The 17,072-nt window shown below is 47.6% G+C and overlaps 1 protein-coding gene across 1 annotated transcript in view; it reads left to right on the plus strand.

Annotated features, from left to right (window-relative positions):
• Positions 1–17,072, plus strand: part of snd1 (staphylococcal nuclease and tudor domain containing 1) — a gene marked incomplete in the record, with an annotated part of 184,689 nt that overhangs the window by 52,538 nt on the left and 115,079 nt on the right. Inside the window, 1 exon segment of the mRNA XM_030341190.1 lies at positions 11,014–11,123. Within this exon segment, the coding sequence (XP_030197050.1) occupies positions 11,014–11,123 (110 nt within the window).

A 17,072-nucleotide genomic window follows, 5' to 3' on the forward strand; every position in this document is an offset into this window, starting at 1 on the left:
ACACACACACACACACACACACACACACACACACACACACACACACACACACACACTCTGTGATATGGTGCCAGATTTGATCTCCCACGAACTTGCCGGGAAACCATTTCTCGGCTATTCCTGGCTCAAGTGAACCAGCGCTGATGCCTTCCATTTTAGTATTCACTTCTCACTCCTGGTAACAGATGTCGGAGAAGTCGCTCTGCGCATCTACTCTGCGGAGACTGAGATGTTAGCGTTTTAATATTCAGCGACCGCTGTCCTTCCCGGAGTCCTCGACTAGCTTTACAACGGGTCCTAACGTGTCCGTCAATCTCCCTGGACATGCTGCAGGAGGGAATCAGTGTCAGGGAGAGACTGCCAAATGAATTTACTTTACGAGTCCTAGGAATCCATTTCTGCGATATGGACGAGGCTTCAGACTGAGTCTGGGCCCGGCACGCATGCTGTGAAATACAGGCTCCTATCTCTCTGCAGATAGTGACGGTCACTCTTTTATTCCTGCTCTTTGACTCGCTCCAGACAGTGTATGCAGGGCAGTAAAATATTGCGGCTCTATCTGTAGGGGGGAGATGATTTGCTTGTCCTCCCAGATGATGATGATGACAGCGGTAGTTATTCCTCCCAGAGCGAATGCTAGTGTGGAGACGGAGGAAACAAAGCAGGAAAAAAATCGGAAACGGACAGCCTGATCCATCTCCATTCTGGTAAATCAACATGTCTTGTCGGGCAAGACAAACGTCGACAGCGGCACGATCATCACGCGTTCATGACAAGGGAAGTAACACGATAACACAACGTCCTTCGGTTTTAATTTTGCGTTGCCGAGTTACGTGTGCGTTAATTAATCTTGCGATCTGTTTCCAATCGTCTTTCCAATCCGCGCGTAGATTCCCCAATCATTCTCTTTCCCCCGACGGCCTTTGCCAGATGCTTTGACGCCCCCACACCCCCACTTCTTTGGCAATAAGCAATCTGCATAAAATCACACAAGACGTTATGAACACTGGCTGGTCCGCATGGCATTATCCCTGGCAGTCATGGCTCATGGTGGCTATGAGTGCCCATCATGCGCTGTCGCTAACAATTGCTCTCATCCAAGGGAAATGTCAAGTGTGTTTGCGTGGACCAGCACTTATGTCGCCAGTCTCGTCATTTGATCAAAAGTATTTGCATATAACAATAAGCACATTATGCCCGATAGGCCGTGGTGGATTTGATTAAGGCTGTCCTTGGCAAAAAAAAAAAGTTATCTTGAGAAATTAGATGCGATTTCTTTAATACACTCATTTATCTGAATTTACACTGATGAATGCAAATCAGCATGATCTTGTATTTGTTAATTGAGTTGGCTCCGGTTTTACTCCAGTGACTTTTCTGTGTTGCCGCAACCGCAGCCTCGCATGTTACAATGTGCGTCCTCTTCTGGCAATTAATCACAAAGGGGGTATTCGCGAGCGTGTATAAACAGAACATATTTATGTCGCTTTGGCAAGCGCTGCGCCGGCTTCCCGAGGCGGGACTTTAATGCAGGCAGGAAACGACTTCCGAGTCCTTGTCCACGAGCCATCTAATCTACCTCCCTCCCTTATCTCCCGGCCGCTCATATCGTTTTCGTCTCTGTCAAAGTTATCTGCGCCGTGTTTCATTGGGCCATCTCCCAGCATAGGCCTGGTCTAAAACAACACCACCCGCGCGATAGGGCTGCCTTCCTGGCCTTCTTATCTCCATCCGCGCATTTAAACATTCTGTAGTGCTTCGACCAAAGAGCTTTCCCTTTTTAAATGCATCACGTTAAGTGTGCATACCCAGATGGGATCCGAAGCCCTTATCAATCAGATACGGTTAATATAAGGAGGGAAACTGGGAGGAGGAAACACAACTGTGTGTTCGGCCCTAAACTTCACCGTGGCTCCTCAGGCAGTTCAAATATACGAATATCAAAACGAAAGGCTTATGTCAAGTAATGTTGCTTAAGGAATCATTTATTAGTCATCATTGCAATAACACATCAGCCCGTATTGATCAGAATCGTATATTTGCCGCAGTGGGGAAATGAAAGCGTTGGAGTTAATCCGGTAGCCATGCACAGTCCTTGGCAAAGATGCAGGCAAAGTGCGTTACTGGGGCAAGAATCTCAAAGCTGTGTTCTTTGAATAATGGATGATTTGTGCCCCATAGCTATGCACACATCAGAAAATTCAATCTTAATTTCTCCATTTCATTCTGTTTAATTTAATATTATATCAAATGGTGTATTATGTTCTACAGATGTCTATGTTTTAGCAGTAGATATACAGTGCACATTGTATCTAAAGTAGGTAACGGCGATCTGCAGATTAGAAGGAGCATTTGTCCTCTGCATTTAGACCTGTTGGGGCTCGATGTGGCTCGGGAGGTAGAGCGGATGGGCTGGTAACCAGGAGGTTGCTAGTTCGAGTGCCGAGGTGTCCCTGAGCGAGAAGCCTCACCCTAACTGCTCCCGATGAGCTGGCTGTCGCCTTGCATGTTTGACACTGCAGTCGGTGTGTGAATGAGTGAAAATTGTAAAGCGCTTTGAGTGGCCATTGGTGAGAAAAGTGCTATATAAATGTAGTCCATTGAACAGTCAAACAGTTGGCAATATGCAAAGGCCTTGACAAGTCTATCTAATCCATTTCACACATTGAACCAGAGAGAAACAGAACTTCTAGCAGAGCTGCTGGAACATTGGGGCATTCACACACATTCATCCTACTGAGAAAAACATGGTTAGATCTCTTGACGGGTTCAGATGTGGCCATTACAGACATCCTTTGTTCCCTGGAAAAGGTGTGAGGACATTTGGAAATCCATCAAACATTCACCTTATTCTTTATGAATGCACTCAGTGCATGCTTTATCTGGTAGGTTTCTTTCCATTCCTTTTGGGAGATTGCCCAGTATGTTACAAGGCCTATTCCAGGAAAATTGCCAAATCATCCTATTTGGTGATTTTTAGTGTGGTAAATTGTTGGACCATTCCCAGATACATCTGCATGTGTAAAAGGGGTTTATTTTTATCATTTTTGGCAGTGCAACTTGGATCGACTTCTATGCCAACAGCATTTCTACCCAACCAGCCGTCCATTATCTCTGTGTAGCTACAGTTTGTTCTCGAATAAAGTTTTCTCTGTAGATAAACAATATGTGAATAATGTACCCCTTTTTTTCACTGTTGCAAAAGCCATGGGTGGGTTTTATTTTCCTCGTTGAAAAAACACCTCCATGTCCTCCCTCTGACCAGTCTCTGGTTTTTTCCGGACCCTTTCCGGACCCTTGATATTTTGAAACAAAGAAATCGTGAAAAGGAATGAGGAGAACACGGCTGTTGGACAACAAAGACGAATGAGAAAAGCCCTGAAACTTGAAGGGAAAGCCCAAAGAAGAAAAGAGGATTTCCTTTCCGCGTCTTTTTTTCTTTTTATTTCCTTTTGACCCTCTCTCACCAACTTCCATTTCCTGCTTTTCAAACATTTGTCAGTTCCATGCCAACTGCCTTTGTAGTTTCCAACGGTTCCTGTTTCCTTTCCTTCGCAGAAGGTAGGAAGGTGGCATGGCTTTGATTCAGAATATACACTCGGAATCCAACCCCATGTTTCCATGTCGGGTCAGGTGAATGAAAAAGGCCATTTGAGAAGCATGTCATTATTCAAAACACGAATAGCGTTGGAAACACGAGGCATCAAATAGATCCGTCTGAGGCGAAAGAGGCGGAGAGGGGTAAAGCAGTTTAAGGCGAAGCAGTAGCAGAGACATTTAGGACTGGAGGTCAGTTTGAAAGGAGGGTGCCCGTTACGTCAGATAAAGGCGATGCAGCCGTATACGTGCGAGTACCGCAGCATCATTCAGCTTTGACAGCTTTGATCTTGATTTTAGACGGGGGGACGGGGGGGGACGGGGGCAGGGGAGAAGGGGGCAGGGGGGGCGAGGTGTGCTTTCAAAGTTGCTCAGAAAGTTCCAGAGAGCGATCGTCTGTCGTAAAGATTAAAGCCCTGTCGTTTGGACACAAAGATGTGGGCTGTCAGTGTGTGTGTGTGTGTGTGTGTGTGTGTGTGTGTGTGTGTGTGTGTATGTATGTGCGCGTGTGTGTGTGTGTGTGTGTGCGCGCGCGTGTGTGTGTGCGAGTGTGTGCCGCCTGCGCAGGGGAACGGGACTGAGTGCTGAAGACTGAAGGATGGCAGGCGAGCGGAGCGCGAAACATTCCACCGGTGAAGAAGCTCACTAGTAAAATAAAGTCTGTGAATATTGGAGATGGAAGAAAGAGGTCGATAAAGAACGCCGCTACGGGCCATTACCGTGTCGGACCGCACATTCCGCTTGATTCGTGGTTTCCTTGTGTTTGAAGGTCGACACTGCGCCTCATTCGTATAAATTCACGGGTCTTCAAACCGGGGTTCCGGAGCCTTTGTAGCACCTGCCATACGTGGGTAACTCAATCTGTTAGTGCTTTCACCTTGGGCTCTTGGATCTGGTATCACGATAGGATCTTTGCTTTTGAAGTTGACCAAGTTATACATGGTCAACTTAAAATTGGTGTTTCTTTAGTTGTGTTGAAGGAGAAAGAGTTGGTTTTATAAGTTCAAATAAGGGTGCTAAATCCATGGTTTCTGTTAGTTTTTAAATGTGCACATTATTGACCTCATGTCGATATATGTAAATTTGGAGCTGTCAAAATACTCAATGTTTACGTCACGCTGAACTTTGGCGCTTGGTTTGCCAGCTGGCTGTCGAAGAGAGAGAAGGAACGTGGATAGCTGTTGAGAGGAGGCCATTGTAAGGAGAAGATGACATCAAAGGTCTCGGCGCGAAACACGAGATGGAAAAATAGCATCTACATATAGCTCTACATATATGAATGCATCAATGTGTGATCTTGGCACGCACATAATGGAACCAGGAACATTTTACCATATGCTCTCCGTGTTCAGTAGCGCGATAATCTCCATAACAAAGAGTTTAACAGGTACAAATGTACCTCAAACGAACAACTCTTATCTGTCTGTCAAAAAGTTATTTTTTAATTTTATATTTTTTGAGCATTTACGCTCATTAGTGTATTTTGGTGAGGAGGGGTAGAAAGGTCAAGTCTGTGCGATTCTCATTCCGTGCAGGTTGAACCAATACCCCATGTAATTAAAAATGAGACTTCGGAGTGTGATAAGTTATTTAAGGGCATTTCTTAGTGTGCAGACTCAGAACTTTTTTTCCGGATGACATTGCCCAATGCAGCTCTGCTCACCATATGCTCACGTTAATGAGATAATTGTATGTAAATTACGATGAATAGTTGAGCACATCCATAACTGGTTGTATTGTTACTGCAATATATACCGCATAGGAAACGCTGTGAAAAAGGAAGAACAAGAACATCATGAGTTTAGTTTATTTGTTTATAGTTTCGTGGACAGTCCCCTTTGATTAACTGTACAGTAAAAGGAGCAGCTTTAGCCTATTTGGATCATTTCCAGCTGTAGTCCCTGGCCAGTTGTCAATAGGCAACCTACAATGCAATAAGAATTCAATACATTCAATTGCATTTATAATTACAGCAGGCCTAGGCACAAGGGGAAAAAGACAAACAATTAGAGCAGGAACAAACAAACATGCACAGATGATGGCAAAGACATCAAGGCAGTTCATGCACCTAAAACAATGCAGAGGGGACAAGGGACAAGATATTTCTGTGCGTCTGTCCGTCGGTGTACAGACATTCATTTCTCTCTCGACTCTGTCCCTCACATCCCCTTGTCTCGTTTGGCATCTGTCCTTCCCCGTCAGGCAGTCCCCCCTGGTAAACCTGGCCTGGTCCACTTCTAAAAATACCTTCCTTGCCATGGGGTCCTTCCTCCTCATCCTCTTCCTCACCTCCACACGTTCACCCTTCCCAGTCTTATTTTGTGAAGCGCTAGGGTTGCCCCGTTTGAGAGAGCCGTGATGGGAGATATCCCCACAGCCATTAGACATGAACGGGCTGCCGAGGGTAGGCAAAGCCGACTGCCAATGGCTGATTTCCACCGTGAACACAAAACACATTAACGATCGAATGTTCAAAGTAATGAAATAACTTGTTGGTTGTCAAGCGGTTGCAAAGGATGGCAGAAGGGGGGTGGGGAGAGAGTTATGTGAGGTTTAATGAATGGGTTTTACAACATTAATTGTTAATCAGTAAACGGTTAATGGGCGGTAACTTGCATTATTGGAAAATGATACTTGAATGCTGAGAAACAAATACAATTAAATATTAATTGTCCTGTTCATGGGATGATGAGTTAATGTGTCTGTGTTGCCGAACGGTTCAACCCAAATTCCCTCCTCTGTGCACTTTACTTGCAACAAAAAAGACCTCGCATTTCCCTGTAATGGGTATTAGAAAGGTCTTGCAATGTCATAAATTCAACCTGCCTAAACTTGCGGACGCCCTGTTTTTCTGAATCGCTCCGGACACAGCAGGCCATTTAAATGCTAATCTTGGTCAACAGAGTATTTACTTGATATTAGCAGCTAATGGAGTTGTTGTGGTTTGCTTCTCCTTGGGAAAAAAACGAGATGATGTTGTTCTCTTTGGACGCGTGTGCCTACAGAAAATAGCATTTTTCCTCCCTGGTATGATTATTTGCAAGGGGTTTAACGAGCTCTGGCTGTGCCAGTCTGTGTGGAATGGTTAACTGGTTAAACTACCAGGCTTAATTTCCTATCACCTCATGTGGTTCATGAGGAGATTTGTTGGTGGTTTGTTGTTGTCGCCGACAAAAATGGTATTGAAGTTCTGTTTGATGGTTCTCGATTTGTTCTTTCTCTTTTGAAGTGATCAAGGCCGATCTGTTGTCTTAAATGGACTACTTTTCGTTTCTACATTTACATTTAGGGCATTTAGCAGACGCTTTTATCAAAAGCGACTTACAATAAGTACATTTGTCATAAGAAGTGCATCAATATATCGCTGTCGGTACAGAAAGGATGTTTATAGAACCAAGTGCAAGTACAACAATCGCTAGGCTAACCAATTCCCCGTGTTACAGCAATGATAGCAGCTACTGCAGTTGCTACACAGTTAAGTACTATAATACAATACAATACAATACAATACAGTGTACAATGGTGGCCAGAAGGGGGAGGGTGGGTATACAGTGTCGAGGTGGACTCTGAACAGGTGAGTCTTGAGTCTTTTTCAGAAGATAGTGAGCGACTCTGCGGTCCTGAGAGCGGCAGGGAGCTCGTTCCACCACTGAGGTCCCAAAACCGAGAAAAGTTGTGACTTTTCTGAACGGCCTTTGCTAGCTCTTAACGATGGCGGTACCAGACGTCCAGCTGAGGTAGTTGAGCGGAGGGATCAAGCTGGGGTGTGTGGCTTTAGCAATGCTTGGAGGTAGGCAGGGGCAGTTCCATCGACTGCCTTGTATGCCAGTACCATCGTCTTAAATTTGATGCGAGCTACTACAGGGAGCCAGTGGAGGTCCCGGAAGAGGGGGGTCACATGGGAGAACTTCGGGTTTCTGATCCCCTTGGTGGCTAAGTGAACTGCAGCCTATTTCAGCTCATGGTCTGTGGGTTGTTATATATATATATATATATATATATATATATATATATATATATATATATATATATATATATATATATATATATATATATATATATATATATATATATATATATATATATAGTGGCTGGCCGTTATCTGCGTTAACGCAAGACTTTTATTGGGCGATTAAAAAAAAAATATCGCCCTTAATCTATTTTCAAAGTTGGGTTGGGAGCTGGGCATAGGAGTCACTTATTTATGCTGGACGCTTCCCCACCAGTTTTCGTCAAGAATCATTTTGTACCCACCCAATAATCTATACCCACCACTATTTTATATATATAATTTGATGTAATAAACAGCAAAATGTTGGTTTTAATAAATAACCTATAATTATAAACGGCCAATGAGATTGTATATAATGGACATTAAGTGCAAAAATTAAGAGACTTTTCTTTCTGCCATTTTACACTTAAGACGTCACATCGTTCCATTTTGCCAGTAAAACTGCCCCGGTTAAATAAAACACAGTCAGCCCTCAAGCCTTGCAGGGAGAGAGTCATTGAACTTAACATTTTTAGAGTTAGATTGCAATCATTGTTTGTACATTGGAAATTTAAAGCAATCTATGCATGTTCAAATCCTACACATTGTTCGTCTTTAAACTGAAACCAAAACCCCCTCCCGTTTTGGCAGCTTACGGCGCGCCGGTGTCCTGGATGGAGCTGCACTTAGCCAGGGTGGAAGACAGTAGGGAGGATGGAGGGGACGCAGAGATTGTTGTTGCTTTGTTAGCACATTGTTGACTGGTTTATCACCCACAGTAAACTATCAGGGGGTTACTCTGCATAAATCAATACCGGTAACACCGAAGGCAGTGGAGGAATGAGAAACCAGTTTGCATATCAGATCCAAGATATCCGTCGTGCGTGGACGCTGGTGGTCGGCCCTTCTTGGGCTGTATAGTGTAGCGCGGTGCGGTGCGGAGGCAAGAAGCGCACAACAGAACAAAACACATCGCTGACTGAACTCCTAGATCCTCCACCAGCCTCCCAATCATGCATGCATTTGTGCGTGTGTGCATCTGTTTGCGTGCGTGCGTGTGTGTGTGTGTGTGTGTGTGTGCACTTGGGTGTTTGAAGCCTTAACGGGGGATGGAGACAAAGAGCTGGTGCCTCCATTGAAGCAAAGGGTTATCTTCTGCTGAAGGCATCTCCTGCATCAAAGAGCCCCAGGAGGAGGAAGACTGCCGGAGGCCCCATGCTGTGCATACAGAGCGTGTGACAGCGTGCATGTGAACTCAGGAGTACTACTGTACTTATAGCATCCATACCTTCCCACCTCGAACCCCAGTCACGTTCAACCGGAGAAACTCATTCCCTTTGCAAACCCACGCGTTCATCCTACCAGGCCCTCATACCATTTTCCCGCTTTATTTCCCCCCCTCTCCCTCTCCAACCCTTCCCTGGAGAGTGCGTGTGTAGTGATGAATCCTTTGTACTCGCACGGTTCCTGCACTGCGTCATGGTTAAGTAATCCACTTCCTGCGCTCTACCCCCTGTAAGAGAAAGTTCCTGGAAGTACACGAAGGTCAGGGTCGAGAGAGCCCAGCAGTAGAGGACTTCACTGCTCCAAAACAGACCCCAACCCTTAAAGAAGAAATCCGCTATGAAATGGATCTGGGATATGTTTAGGATGATAACGAGTTGGAATGTTCGTTTGGGAGCAAAAGAGCGAGTATAGACGCATTCTTAAATTGGCTGTTTTTAGCTGTTTTTTTCTACTAAGTAGATTGGCGAACACAGAGCTTGCGTGTTGTTGACGGATGTCACAATCTCTGTGTTCGTCAATCTACCTATTGAGTATTAAATACAAGATGGCGTCGACGGGTGAACTACTGATGGTACTGTTTGTATAAAATGTCCTTTTTAATAAACAATCTGTACACTTACAAAGTTATCCATGCCTCGTTTTATATCTTAAGACCCTTATTAACACTACCAAAGAAGTGACGGGCTACTTCTAGCCTTTTAAGTGGTTTAAAATAGCAATTGAGTTTTTACCATAACACATGCCCCTATCGTTCCAAGTTTATAGCATTTTGATAGAATCGGCTAAAAACAGTCAACTGAAGAATGCGTCTATATGCGCTTCTTTGCTCCAAAACGAACGTTCCAACTTGTTATCATACCAAACATATCCCAAATCCATTTTACACCGGATTTGTCATTTAAGGGCCTGGTCAAATCTCGTAATTGAAGAAAATGTATATAATATCTCCTATTATATTTCGAGATATTACTGTATATCTCAGAGGAGCAAGACCGGGATCTAAGAGTGTGGGGTATGTTATCGACCTGACAAACCCGGCAAATATATTTTTAACAAGAAATGCATCTTCTGCTTAAAATGTTAATCATGTCAGATACAGCATGCGGCATCCTAAGCAACGGAGATCAAAACAACAGTTAGACCTAAATGGATTAGGCTTCGCTATCACCTTAAATCATGTATGAGTCTGTTTTTATGTGAGTGGGACAGTCTGCCATACGTAATACACTTAACCTCCATCTTCACTGTTCCCCTTTCTTTCGCTCTGACTAAACTCCACTCAGAGTTTCTTTCTCCTCTTTCTCCAATTTGGCCCTTGTGTGGTTTTCGCCCCTTATTCCTGCCTCTTGGGATCTGTTGCTAATGGTCAGCGTATTGGTCACTCACAGCAGCTCCATGCGTTCCTCTGCTGAAGGGCGGTGATCACCGGTCTGCTCAGATGTACATGGGTATGGATGTAACGGTACCGACCCGGTCCAAATGAACCTTAATAACCGGTAGGGGTCGGGTCCTCTAGTCCTAGGGGTCGGCTAGACCCATGAAGACCTCCAAGTGGCATCACTGCAGGCCCAGGCCTTCTACAGCCAGTCTTCGTCCCCTTCCCTCTTCCTCCCCGTCCATTGATGTATTCACTCTGCCGCGTGCGCGTGCACTCGGTCAGTCACCGCTGACAGATTCCCGTGTGTTTGTGGAGACGGACCATGTTGACCGCTGATCCTTGAGTGGTGTGTGAAAGCAATCTGTGACGCAGCATCTGTCATGTGTCTCCGCTGCGGCTTCCGTGGACAAAGTGAGGGTTTGGATCCGTGAATGATTCATCTTGTTGTCAATATCGCTGTCCATCACGTCTTAAGCACACATGTAATTGCCGCCGCATTTCAGATTTATGATAGCCCATTTAGTGCTGTTTACTATTTAGTCATTAAGCGGACGCGTTCATCCAGAGCATCTTGCAGTGAATCATTTTAAGATATGCGTCATTAATTAGGAGCAGGTGGGGGGTGGGTGTCATGCTTAAGGACGCCTGCAGGTAGCCTGCCACCATTGGGGTTCATACCCGGAACCCTTGGGTTCGGGACTCAAACAACACCCCTAATCCAGACCCTAACCCTTCCTTCTCCTTCCCTCCGCCGGGCCAGGCATCGACTGTCCACGTGGCTCCAGGAACACGCCCGGGGGCGTTCAGACCGCCGACCCCTTCAGCAACGATGCCTTGGTGTTCACCAGAGATCTGGTGCTCCAGAGAGAGGTGAGTGCCCTCGGAGGCTCCGTCTCCTCCCTCTCCTCCCGTCGCTCCTCTCAGGCTCTTTGTGTTCTGGTGTTATGGAGCACGCGACGTTCCGCCCTGCTTTCATCAAGATCCCAGATCATCCGTCCCACTTTTGTTCCGGGACAATAGGTGGGATCATCTGACAGCAGAATGGCATTACTCAGAGACATCATTCCCAGGCACCTTTTCTTTTTCTTGGGTTCCCTCCACTTCCGTCATCCGTCAGTCCGGCTTGTATAGGGACACGGCCACTAGAGCTACACGCTGCCACAGAGCTACGCGCTGCCAGTCAGAGGAAGGGAACCAGGGAGGGGGGGAGGACAGGACCGTGGTGTCCGCAGTAGTTGGCTCACCTCCGGGCTGCCCTGTGCCATCGATCTGCCCCATTCTCGGTCCCTTCAATGAACAGAGCTAAGTTAAAGGACAGAGTGTTGAAACACAGACATTCCTCACAAGATCATGACATTTCAAAATGAAGGCGCATGTTTTCATTTGTCGTTTAGCAGCTCCCTGCACGTGCTGTTTTGCCGGTAACAGCCAATGTATAATAATAATGAATGTCAGGGTGATAATGACACACAATTCACACAGCGCGACGACAGAATGTCCCATAGCATTTAGTCCTAGTCAGTCTAGTCCTATGTCGTCCATCCCGTCTCCCTCCACGCTGTTATAGTATCCTCTTGGCTGCAGCTGTTCAACTCTAGCAGGGCTTTGGACAAGGTTTGTCTGCCTCATGCCATCCATTCACATGGTAATAGGTTTTAAATACAGCAGTGTATGGGCCCAGGGCATAATGGATCCAGCCCCAGACACCATTTATCTAGCCAAATCGCCCGGCTCCTCTCTCGAAACATGCATGTGTATGGTATTATTTGCCTTTCCGTGTTGGGCAGCTCTGTTCTTCTCATTTTAATTGTTTTGGAAGTGCATCCTTCAGGACAAACTGCTGTTGGAGACTGAGTGTGGTGTTGGAGGTGCAGCTCGCACTGCCAAAGCCATAACGGTAGAGCATTGATCCCCAACAAACACGAATTGCCATGGATGCAAATACCTTACCCATGATTCATTCTGTTGGTGACATCCACCGCCTCACCTGATTGGTTGAGTCTCCCGCCCTCCCCGACACACGCGTCGATAAATGTTCTCTCACACATTCCGCCCTTTGTACTTCTTTGCACACACATGCACGTGCATGCGTGCGCATACAGTGCACACTTTAAAACCGCACATATTATCATTTACAGTAAGTTTCCATAAAGTGCACACTTTATCGTAGTCCTCTCCTGCCAACATTGTGAACGGTGTTGGCAGCATCAGCAGTTTGTGGCGTGCTACGTGGGTGTGGAGCCGGCAAGATGGATTCATTTAATAAAGCCTGCATCCAGCGTTAGGGCTGGCTGGATGGCTGTATTTCTGGCCATGTCTGACGCACCTTGCATACTAATAATGGCTGAGGACGTATGCAGACACTGGGTCTGATACGACACTTGCACCCTCAGACACACACTCGCACTCATGCCCTCACAGACAGTCACAAACATGCACAGACACTCACAGACACACCAACACTCGCAGACACACACACACAGGACGGATGAGGATTTTATTTTAGACAGTTTATTTTGAGATCACAATAAGTGACATCAGTGACTCCTGCAGACCAGAGCAGTCGAGCGTCGCACACAACTAAAAGTGCTGCAGAGTGACGATTCCCATGAACAGCCATCGCGAGGGCAACGGCCGACCATTTTGGACGTGACCCCCGTCCGCCTGCGTCCCGGCGGAACGCCGCGGATGTCAATCATCAAGCTCGCCACCACGGCGTTTGGTCGGCGAAGGGCGGGGGGCCCGTCCGGGGAGACGTGCATCCCCGACCGCTCCCATTGGTTTACGGCTGCTCATCAAGGCGACATCAGGCGCTTGATTCGCCCACAAATGGGCCGTTTAATTACGCAAGTTGTTTGTGCCCTTGAGTGAATGTAGCCGCCGAGCACGGCACGCGGGCCGTCTGAACCACGTGATCGTCATATCTCAGCTCCCGACTCGTCTCCGGGAGGCAGCGGCATGTTTGATGAGGGGGGGCTAAGGCCCAATCCCATTTCTACCCCTTTCCACTTCTACCCCTTTCCACTTACCCCTTCAAAACAAGGGGGAGGGGGAAGGGGTAGAAATGGGATTGGGCCTAAATCTGCGTCGTCCCCGTTCACATTTGTGTCTGCTATAATTAGCCGAGGCGCTCCCCAGCTGGGGGCCGCGGCCTGGCTCACACTGGGGGGTCCACCGCAGGCACTCTCGTGGGGCTGTACTTATCCTCTCCATCAGGCATCAGTCTATTTTCTTGTTATTACCCCTCTCTCTCTCTCTCTCTCTCTCGCTCTTGCCTTCTCTCTCCTTCCCTAATCCTCTCTCTTACGTCTTTCGTACAGCCCTCCGGTTTTAAATCTGTGACCGACACTTTCTGACACCAAACCCCTCCCCCCTCCCTTCCCCCCTCTCCTCCCTGTCTCTTCCCCCCCCCGTCCACACATGTCCGTCCTCCTCTCTCTCTGCGCAGCGACACGCGGGTATATCTTAATTTCTCCTGATGCAGTCACACATAATTAATCTGGCGTGCCGCGCAAGGAGAGGCCCTGATTTATTCGGCCTCTATTTATAAACACATCCCTCGCTACCTTTCTCTGTCTCTCTCTCGCTCTCTCTCTCGCTCTCAGTTTGTCTGTCCCTCTGTGTCTCCTTCTATCTGGGTCTCTGTCTCTCTGGCTCCCTCTCGAAGGTTATTTACTTTTTTGGATTATGACTTCAAGTTCAGCACACGCATCCACTGGTTCAAACTTTCAATGCATTCTCTCTCCCTCTCCCTCTCTCCCCCCCCCCCCCCCCCCCCCTCCCCCCCCCCCCCCCCCTCCCCCCCCCCCCCCTCCCCCCCCCCCTAATCTTTGAATAACGCTGCTTAGTCTATTCCCAGCGTGCGTTACTTAACAGCCCTCCTTAGCTCTATGAAGATGGTGTGTTTGTGTGCGTCATCAGAAGTGCGTCCGACGTGGACTCATAAAGAGCTTCTCCAGACCCCGACCTCTGTGTCGCAGGCCGTCAATAACCTCCGCCCACGTTCTCCATGTTGGAACACGCTTTGATCCGTTCACTCTCGGCAACACGTGGAGCTGCGATATCCGCCGGGCTCGGGGCGGGTCGATGACCACAATCTTCTCCATCGCGGCGGTGTAGTTGTTTTGGGAACTTGTGTCCCAGTTTAATTTGGAGCTGGTCCTGTATTGAGCGGATGCTTTGATTGTGTTCACGGCCGTCCGTCGCTGACGATAACGGTACACGGTGGCTCTTAAACGAATGAACGAATAAATGAATCATGGAGGACAAGGTCGATGTTAGCCAGGGTGGTTTGGAGGGTCAAGGGACAGGCGTCTGCGGGGGTAAGGGTTCGGCAGTAAATGGACACCACACGTTTACTTCTTCTGGTGGGAGCAATGTCAATTTGCAGAACAGCACTTTTAATCCTAGTTCACCGTCTGGCTCATCTGAGGTTGTGATATAAATTAACACGGTGCAGTCTCTGACAAAACGACCGCAGCATTAGTCATTATGTTTTTCAAGGCATTGCGTCACTTCGGAGTGAACTTCGTTGAAAGTGAACCGACAGATTACAGGGTTACCTGCTGAGTTCTCTGCCTCGGCGTCGGTTTTGGACGAGTGCACCTCAGGGTGCAGTCTGGAGTGTCTCCTCTAGGTGATACCCTGGGGCCATCGCTGTACGTCTGACCGGTAAGAGACGGATCGAGTAGCTCCAGCGCGGAGGAAAGGTCATCCACCCAGTAAGAGGATGAGAGGGTTTGGGCGGGCGTGAGAGGTGTTGTGCCGAGCGGCCTGTGCTGACCGCCGGCCCTCCTGAGAACACACGTACACACACACACACACACACGTACACACGTACGTACGCACTCACACACACATGTACACGTCACTTCCTCTTTCAGCCCCCGTAGCTGAAGCTTTTCCCGGCTTAATGCGCACAGAATCGCTGCCTTTATTTTTAGTCCACGTACCCCGTAACCGTTTCCCGCTGACGCCAGTTCCCCCAGAATAGACCCTCGTTGTAACAGAAGTGAGGCGGGCTATGATAAACCCACTGGGAGCCACGCCCCCTTCAGGCTCTGGCCTGTGGTGTGGGGGGGTCTCTCGCTCCCCCACCCACCCCGGGTGTGCCACGTGTCGGTGGGGGGGTGCTCTCCGGGAGGATGTCTGGCGAGTCAGTTCGATGCGTCACAGCCCCCCCCTCCCCTCCCCCCCCTCTCCTTCCAGGTCTGCCCCTTTTGCGCGGGGGGGGGGGGGGGGGGGAGTGGTTGCAGGGGGTTAATAACCGTTCTCTTTAGTTAGCGTGGTAATGAAATAATGTGTGCCACCCCTCTGAGTCACCGCGCTGTGCGTCTCCTCCTCATTGTGTTCCTGTTTGAAACCAGACTTGGCAAAACAGAAAGTTTTGCTTGCCAAATGTTTTGCACAGGCTGTAATTGATGTACATTATGAATATAGGGTAAACATATCGTGTTGTGCAGATGGCGTGCACGATATGGCAGAAATAAAAGGCCTTTTGCTAAGTGTATGGATATATTGTCATTTGAAGTTGTACTGTTCAGATATTGTTATTTGTGTACATTATAGTTGCAGTGTTCAGATATTCTAATTTGTACACATTATAGTTGTACTGTTCATATATTGTCATTTGCAGACATGTTTGTAGTGTTTGTATATTGTTATGCGAGGTGTACCCATTTCATTATGGCTCGGTGGCTACTGCAGCCTTCCTGCTGTAGATTGGAGTTGCCATCTCCCAGTGGCACCTGGAATGTGGGTGATGAACCGTTAGCCTAGCCGGCTGTTTTGACATTGTGCTGTTCATCTGCAAGTCTAATTGCGTCGTCGAAAAAGACACGCTCGTAATCACACACCTATTCTCCTTGGCCTCTAAATATTAGCTGGGAGCGAGCGGGGGAATTAATGTTTTTTTGGTTTTGGAATCAGATGTTCACCGACGCGCTGCTGTTCTTATCAAGCCGGCGTTTTTAATATGCGCCGAGCAACATCCCGTAACTCTTCTGAAATCCTGAACGGCGTCATGCTGTGCATTGTTCACAGCTTCAGCGGCGGTGCCTCATTCATCACTCGCGCTCTCTCTCTCTCTCTCTCTCTCTCTCTCTCTCTCTCGCTGCATCTGCTTAACATTTCCCTATCGCACGGCATTGTTCTGTCCTGTCGCTAAAAACAATACCGTCAACAGTGGGAGAACCGTCTAAAAAAGACTATCAGCTGGGATGTCTGGTCGTTGCTTCCGAACAGACACACACACACAGACACGCACACACACAGACAGACACGCACACACAGACACAGACACGCACACACAGACACAAAGAGAAACGCATACACACACAAACACAGACGCACACAGAGAGAGACACACACACACACACAGTCACACAGTCACAGTGTCTTCGTTTGGCCTCTCGTCCCCCAGACCGGATGTGGTTTCTCCACAGCCTTCATGCTACTGCATTGATTTACGATCAGGGCGGTAATACTTTGGCCAGTGGCACGATTACACAAGTGCTGCCTCTCGCAGTCTTGGACCCCCTCCTCGCATCCCTCTATCTCTTTGACTCCCTCTTTTCTATACTGTTGTGTTATTGCTCCAACACATACATGACACCAAATCCAAGGTTTCAGCATCTCATGAATAAGGTATAGCTCTCTCGCTCTCTTGCTCTCTTGCTCTCTCGCTCTCGCTCACTCTCCCTCTCTCTCTCACGCTTGCTCTCTCTCGTGCCGGTAGACATTAAAAGAAATGGCGACAAGCAGTGGTGATGGTTGAACCGTCCCACGGGGGCCTCTCCCTCCCGCTGTAGTGAAGAACAA

The sequence above is a fragment of the Gadus morhua genome, chromosome 19 (genome assembly GCF_902167405.1).
Source record: "Gadus morhua chromosome 19, gadMor3.0, whole genome shotgun sequence".
Lineage (NCBI taxonomy): Eukaryota > Metazoa > Chordata > Actinopteri > Gadiformes > Gadidae > Gadus > Gadus morhua.